Source organism: Rhinoraja longicauda, chromosome 34, assembly GCF_053455715.1.
Source record: "Rhinoraja longicauda isolate Sanriku21f chromosome 34, sRhiLon1.1, whole genome shotgun sequence".
NCBI classification, from domain to species: Eukaryota; Metazoa; Chordata; class Chondrichthyes; order Rajiformes; family Arhynchobatidae; genus Rhinoraja; species Rhinoraja longicauda.
In genome coordinates, this window is record NC_135986.1 from 15,316,681 (window position 1) to 15,324,369 (window position 7,689).

Consider the following 7,689-nt stretch of genomic DNA (forward strand, 5'->3'; position numbering starts at 1 on the left):
GTCTCGACTGTCCCGCTGAGTTACTCCAGCTTTTTGTGTCCATCTTTGGTTTAAACCAGCATCTGCAGTTCCTTCTTACACCACTCACAACCTGGTCATTGTATCTCCTCTTCTCTGCTGTCAGGCGGAAAATATGACAGTTTGAAAGCGCGTGTCACCAGATTCAAGATTAGCTATAATAATAATAATATTCATTTATTGTCATTGCAACGAGTACAACGAAATTAAAAAATAGCCAATCCTGACGGTGCGTAAAAACATATATGCAATATGTTTTTACGCACCGTCAGGATTGGCTATTTTTTTCCAGGGTCGGTCCGCAGACTGATCAGCGTCTGCGACCAGTTTGAGTTGGCCACGGGGGCCAGGGTAAACCGCAGGAAGAGCGAGGCCATGCTCTTTGGCAACTGGCCCGACCGATCTTCCATCCCTTTCACCATCAAGCCTGACTTCCTGAAGGTGCTGGGGATCTGGTTCGGGAAGGCTGGGGCATGTAACAAAAATTGGCTGGAGTGGATAGCCAGGGTGGGGAAGAAGCTGGAGCTGTGGAAGCAGCGCTCCCTCTCCATCACGGGGAAAAACCTGGTCATCAGGTGTGAGGTGCTCTCGGGGCTGCTGTACTTGGCGCAAGTGTGGCCCGTCCCTCTCTCCCACGCCAAGGGGATCACCCGGGCCGTCTTCCGCTTCATCTGGGGGTCGGCAATGGACCGGGTGCGACGAGCCACAATGCACAAGTCGGCAGACAACGGGGGTAAAGGCGTGCCCAACGTCGCCCTCATTCTGATGGCCACCTTCATGTGTGGCTGCATCAGGCGGAGCATAGAGCCAAGGCACGTGGGCACTAAATGCCACTACCTGCTGAGGTTCTACCTGTCCCCGGTGTTGCGAAGGATGGGCCTGGCGCAGATGCCACGCAATGTGCCAGTCAGCTGGACATTGCCGAACCATCTGTCGTTTGTGGACAGGTTCTTCCGGACCAACACCTTTGACCACAAGTCCATTGGGCAGTGGTCAGCACGGAACGTCCTGCAGGCACTGCAGGGGAATGACTCCATGGATCCTGTGGCGTGGTTCCCAGAACAGACAGCCCAGCTTGTCTGGCAAAATGCCTCATCGCCAGAACTCACCAACAAGCACCGAGACCTGGCTTGGCTGGCGGTGAGGGGAGCCCTCTCAGTTAGATCTTTCCTGCACCACCGGAACCTCACTACCAGCGCACGCTGCCCTCGGGACGGCTGCTACGGAGAGGAGACGGTGGCCCACCTCTTCAAAGAGTGTGGATTTGCCAGGAGAGTCTGGAGAGGTCTGCAGGGGTCCCTGTCACGATTCATTCCGAGCAGCTCCGTCACAGAGGACTCTGTGCTCTACGGACTGTTCCCAGGGACGCATTCCGAGACTGACATCGAGTGCTGCTGGAAGGTCATCAACTCGGTGAAAGACGCTCTTTGGTCTGCCCGATCCTTGTTGACCTCCCAGCAGAGCGAGCTGTCCGTCAAGGAATGTTGCCGACTGGCCCACTGCAGACTGCAGGAGTACGTGCTGAGGGACGCTCTGAAGCTTGGTGCAGCCAACACCAAGGCCCTGTGGGGGAGGACCACAGTCTAGGGTCCTTCCGCTGCTGGACATGGGGGGGGGGGGGGGGGCAGGGTGTGGTGGAGAGAGACGCCCCTCCAAATAAGGGATACTGGGTAAATGTATGTAAATGTAAGTAAATGTCTAAGTAAATGCCTGTATTGAATGTGTAACCTCCGGAAATGTCGGATGGGTTTGTTTAAAAAAGATGTTTTGTAAATGATATTTATTACTTGAATAAAGTATTTTTTGATTAAAAAAAAAAAAATGTTGAAGGAGAATGGCCCGGACCAAGCAGACAGCGCGCAAATCGACCGGAGGGAAAGCTCCTCGCAAACAGCTGGCGACCAAAGCGGCGCGGAAGAGCGCTCCAGCCACGGGCGGAGTGAAGAAGCCTCATCGCTACAGGCCCGGCACCGTGGCTCTGAGGGAAATCCGGCGCTACCAGAAATCCACCGAGCTGCTCATCCGCAAACTGCCCTTCCAGCGCCTGGTGCGGGAGATCGCTCAGGACTTCAAGACAGACCTGCGCTTCCAGAGCTCGGCCGTCATGGCCCTGCAGGAGGCCAGCGAGGCTTACCTGGTGGGGCTCTTTGAGGACACCAACCTGTGCGCCATCCACGCCAAGCGAGTCACCATCATGCCCAAAGACATCCAGCTGGCCCGCCGCATCCGCGGGGAACGCGCCTGAACCCCACCTCCACCAAGGACAACAAACGGCTCTTTTAAGAGCCACTAACCCGGCAGAAGAAAGTGCTGCGCCTTTGTCTTAATGTCCTGTTATATTAATGTTCTGTTCTATCCGTGGGGTTTTCATCTGAATTAATTCCATAGACTATTGCTAAGCGGAGTTTTACTCCAGTGATTCAAGTGTAACTGGTTACGATGTAAACGCAAAGCTGCTCATAATGCTGTGTACACGCCGCGCACAGACCAGCCCCTGTTCGCTCTGCGCCCCATTTTCTCGCGCTCTGGGTTCAAGGACAACAAACACCTTTATTACGCACTTTCCCCGCGCGGACCTCAGTCGCTGATCAGCCCTCCACAGTCACTGAGTTACTGCATCTACATCTACAAAGTGACGAGGCCGGTTGGAGGAACAAAGGCAGCGACCAGATACACCTGCTCCAAGTAACGACCCACACAGCATTGACGCAGCTAACGGAAATCCTAACGGCTCTGTTCAGAGCCACGCACGGTCTCGCTGAAAGTGTTGTGCCGATATTTCGACACCTCATTGCTCCAACTGGTTCGATATTTCATTTTCAGGCGATGATTCTCATTCTGTTTAATTTGATCAAATTAGCCGTCCAGACCACGGTATAATCCATGTGTCGCTCTGCATTCATGCCAACTGCACTGAAACGGAAACATCACTCTCTGCTTGCCCGTTAGTTTGTCTCAATCTTCATATTCTTCTCTCAATAATCTATCCCTTCAGATTGGATTAACGTGAACAAGATGTTGGAGTGTTTGTTGCTGCTGCTGCTGTTTTAATTGTGAAGTGACTGACTTTTAGTGACTTCAGTCTGGTGTTTTGAACGTGTGAGTCGTTTGCTATTCGAGAAGCAAACATATTAAGTGCTGCGACGGCTCCGTGAGTCATTAGACCATTGGTCATCAATAGTCTAATGTCCTTTGTGCATAGAACGATGTCTAACATGTTCTGTGAACCGCGTTTGTTCCGACAGGTTTGCGGTTTCAAATAGTAAGTGAGCATTGCTAAGAATCTCTCACCATGGAACGAATTCACACTCGGGTGATCATAGAATCAGTCTGAAGAAGGGTCTCGACCCGAAACGTCACCCATTCCTTCTCTCCCGAGATGCTGCCTGACCTGCTGAGTTACTCCAGCGTTTTGTGAATTAAAACCTTCGATTTGTACCAGCATCTGCAGTTATTTTCTTATAGAATAACCGGGGATGCGGGGATCCATTATCACACATAGATGTGTAATTAATTAAGTCTAGGGTATTGTTGAAGATATATATTTTCTTTTTGGGCGGGCTTTTCAAATTTCAGTTCTTTTGGGGACTGGCGGTTATTTTCCGCGCTTCTCCTGTTGGCGCCTGGTCATTGGAGGAAGAGGCAGCTCTACGATTGGCCTATTTCACTTCACCAATGAGATGATGCGATGCGCCACCAATGGTAAGTGTCCCACCGCATTCCTGCTGAAGCTACAAGAAGGGCGAGTGCGGGAGGATTTCCTCATTCTCTGCTCGCAGAAATTTGTGGAAATGAGTGGACGAGGGAAAACCGGAGGCAAAGCCAAGGCCAAGCCTAAATCACGCTCGTCCCGGGCCGGATTGCAGTTCCCGGTGGGCCGTGTTCACAGGCTCCTGAGAAAGGGCAACTATGGTGAGCGGGTGGGTGCCGGAGCCCCGGTCTATCTGGCTGCTGTGCTCGAGTATCTGACGGCTGAAATCCTGGAACTGGCCGGCAACGCGGCCCGGGACAACAAGAAGAGCCGCATCATCCCCAGACACCTACAGCTGGCCGTCCGCAACGACGAGGAGCTCAACAAGCTGCTGGGAGGGGTAACCATCGCTCAGGGCGGGGTGCTGCCTAATATCCAGGCCGTGCTGTTGCCCAAGAAAACCAGCGCAACCTCTGGCACTAAGAGCAAGTAGATCAGCGAAACGTCAATCTAACGACCCAAAGGCTCTTTTCAGAGCCACTTACAATGTCTGTCGAAGGGCTGAGTACCGGCTGGGGTGGGCGGTTTCCGTTCAGTATATCCGTTGTAAGGGGTTTCTGCGCCGAGCTTTCGCCCGACCTGAGGTCCCTGTGCCTTGCTCTGGTCCCTCGACCAGGCCGCGCACACTGGTTCCCCGTGAGTGGTTCGACCCACTCACCCCCTACGATTCTAGACACTGGACTTAGATGCAGGAGCGTTGATAGTGCAGAAAAATGCAACCAGACCAGATTTGAAGACCGGGGTTTAAACGGAAAAAAGGCTTTTATTGAGCGCTTGGGACTATGGTGCATGAATGCTTTGACACAGTTCTATAAGACATACACATAATTACACGAATACTTTGACACAGTTCTATTAGACATATGCATAACTACACGAATACTTTGTCTCTGAATCTTAAACGCATTGTTCTATAAGACATATACTTGACTGTAAGATGGGGAACGTACGACACATCGTAAAATTGGCCAACACATATACACTTACACCCACGTTAATTAAAACCACCCTCCCCTCTACACTAAACTATGTCCAGGATGTAGCAGGATCGGGGTACATGCTCACCATGGGGCTATTGCTGGGGTTACTGGCTGTTCGTGCTGCTTCCTCCGATGTTTTCCGTTTCTTATGTGCCCGTGCTTGTCCCATGAGTTTCCTGCCGTTCGTTGCGTCCTCTGACTTCTGCCGTGAGACTTTCTCTTCTTCCTTCTGACTGCCGTCCCTTCTGCCGTTCTGTTTTTCGTCCGTTTAAAACCCAAAAAATCGTGGCCAGTTATACTAATCCTGACCCGTCCTATCTCCCGCCAGATCTCGGGATCTCTTTGTATCAAAGATAGGTTTCGAGTTTTCTCTTTGTTCTGCGTTATGTCCGGGGGTACCGGTGATGGCTAGACGGTCTGTTAATTTGTTTCTCGTTGAGAGGTGATGGGTTTAACTGGCTTCCCATCACCTGCCAGGTAGGTTTCTATGGGCTATTGTGCCCCCTTAACGGGATTAACTGTGTAGGTCGGCTTGGGGCATTGTGAAGCATGCTGATGTCAGCGCCCCAGTGTCTGGACTTCGACCTGGTTTCGCGGGTTTCAGCACGGCCAATATCCATCCATTGTTCTGGCCGTGGCTTTGCAGAAACCTAGAGACTGGGCTGTGGGGTTTTTGCTTTTGTGGCTGGTCCCGCGGCCATCTTGGGACCCACGGATTGTGACATCCCTAAAAAAACTGACCGCAGCCTTTCTCCGCTATCAGCCCCAGTCCCGTATAAAATGTCCAAACTGCAGCTCTTTGGTTTTGTTGTTTGCAGAAGGAGGGAAAACTTCTCAAATCTTACAGTCCCTCCTGTTGATTTTCATAACCCCAGCTTATCGAATCAATTAAATAATGTGGTTGAGCAATGTTTTCCCAATTCTCCACATCCAGACCCCTGAGGTTTTAACTAACTACGAACATACAGTCCCCATCTTTTTGGCTGACCTATACTGTCCGTGTCCCGGGCAAAACTATATTACAAACATTTACATTTTCAGGTCTACCTATACACTTACACCTTATCCCAGGCCGATGCCTCCGCCATCCTCCTACTGGTGTCAGCTTTAATGTAGGACATGAAAACAAAACAACAGCAAAACGATACATTTTGTACATTCCTTCACAATCACTCTTTATACAAATTCGAAGAGGACAATACAAAACACAGTTCACTTGGTGCGGAGGGGGCCCGTCCTCCTAGCAGCTTGCGGCTGGGTCCTGCTCGCCCACCCGCACGTAACGGTCTCTCCATTCTCCTTTATATACCCGGTTATTGAGGCGCTGCCCTCTTTTACATTTCACACATAGTAAATATAACACTATTCCTGCTTGTATAATAACTAATGCGTGTGACGCTATCCTAACCCAAGACGGGACCTCGATATTGGTGAACAGGTCCCACCATGGTGGAACCACAATGTCCAATATCTCAGACCCTATCTCTGTTTCTTTTGCTCCAGGGTGTAAAAATGCCTTTGTGATACGGCGACTGCCTTTAACAGGGTTGTGAGATGTTCGGGGACAGGGGGAATGGCGTACCCGAAATGTGCTACAAATCGCTGCAGGTCGGTGAAGTTTTCCTGTACAGTTAGGTGAACTGTGGAGGGTTCAGGAATGGCGACAATTCGCTACTGTGCCACTTGAACCTCTGCCCTGGGTTTAAAACAGAAGCTGCTGTCCCTTACCGGACACGAACCGTGCTGTCCATGTCGATAGTACTGCGCTGCAGTGGTAACACAATAGGTACCACCCCCTATGTATGCCACCTGTGGGGGCACATGGCCCTGTGCCATTTCCTCCATGGTACAATTCATAGGCTTCGCGCCAACAGCCCTGAACCCGCACTACTGTTCCAAAAGGACATTCAAGTGCTGAGGACACAATACGATATGTGCTCCCCGGCTCCGACACCCCGAGAGGTCAGTACCCGTCATCGACTGCTCCCAGTGGATGACGTACGGTGGGACCGCTGCATAGCGAATATGGGCTGAGTACCGGCTGGGGTGGGCGGTTTCCGTTCAGTCTATCCGTTGTAAGGGGTTTCTGCGCCGAACTTTCGCCCGACCTGAGGTCCCTGTGCCTTGCTCTGGTCCCTCGACCAGGCCGCGCACACTGGTTCCCCGTGAGTGGTTCGACCCACTCACCCCCTACGATTCTAGACACTGGACTTAGATGCAGGAGCGTTGATAGTGCAGAAAAATGCAACCAGACCAGATTTGAAGACCAGGGTTTAAACGGAAAAAAGGCTTTTATTGAGCGCTTGGGACTATGGTGCATGAATGCTTTGACACAGTTCTATAAGACATACACATAATTACACGAATACTTTGACACAGTTCTATGAGACATATGCACAATTACATGAATACTTTGTCTTTGAATCTTAAACGCAATGTTCTATAAGACATATACTTGACTGTAAGATGGGGAACGTACGACACATCGTAAAATTGGCCAACACATATACACTTACACCCACGTTAATTAAAACCACCCTCCCCTCTACACTAAACTCCCCCCTGAATGACTCCAATGTTCTCCACCCTGTACACCGGTGCGGGCCTTGCCGTCTTGCCCAACACCGGCATCCGCACCACTATTCCCATGACTGTGGTTTGACTGGCCACAACCTACGGGAACAGGGTATGCCTCCGACGCTAACCTGAGCTGGCACGGGGTGAGCGCGTTCTGAAAGGGTAGCAGCGCCTGTAGGTGTTTGTTACTGATCCAGGACGGGACCAATCCTTGTTTCAGGTCCTCGAGGTTGCTGCGGCCCTCGCCCAGCAACCATGTCCCATACAGTACGCACACCTCATTTTGCGCTGCCTGATCGGAAGCGTTCCGATCTTCCCTAATCAGTGCGTTCACCGTGCCGGCATGCCTTTCCAGCTCAGCGA

General features: G+C 51.3%; 2 protein-coding genes across 2 annotated transcripts; both read left to right on the forward strand.

Moving 5' to 3' along the window:
- The first annotated feature begins 1,852 nt into the window (after positions 1-1,852).
- Positions 1,853-2,263, forward strand: LOC144609387 (histone H3). Its single transcript, XM_078427850.1, has one exon. The coding sequence runs from the start codon at positions 1,853-1,855 to the stop codon at positions 2,261-2,263; it is 411 nt and encodes a 136-aa protein (XP_078283976.1).
- Positions 2,264-3,800: 1,537 nt separating this feature from the next.
- On the forward strand, positions 3,801-4,202 carry LOC144609378 (histone H2AX-like). Its single transcript, XM_078427835.1, has one exon. It carries the CDS (start codon positions 3,810-3,812, stop codon positions 4,200-4,202), a length of 393 nt encoding a protein of 130 aa, XP_078283961.1. The 5' UTR covers positions 3,801-3,809.
- The last annotated feature ends 3,487 nt before the right edge of the window (positions 4,203-7,689 follow it).

Bases quoted from the DNA above. Each gene is read 5' to 3' on its own strand.
- LOC144609387 (XM_078427850.1), top strand. From the start codon at position 1,853: ATGGCCCGGACCAAGCAGACAGCGCGCAAATCGACCGGAGGGAAAGCT.
- LOC144609378 (XM_078427835.1), top strand. From the start codon at position 3,810: ATGAGTGGACGAGGGAAAACCGGAGGCAAAGCCAAGGCCAAGCCTAAA.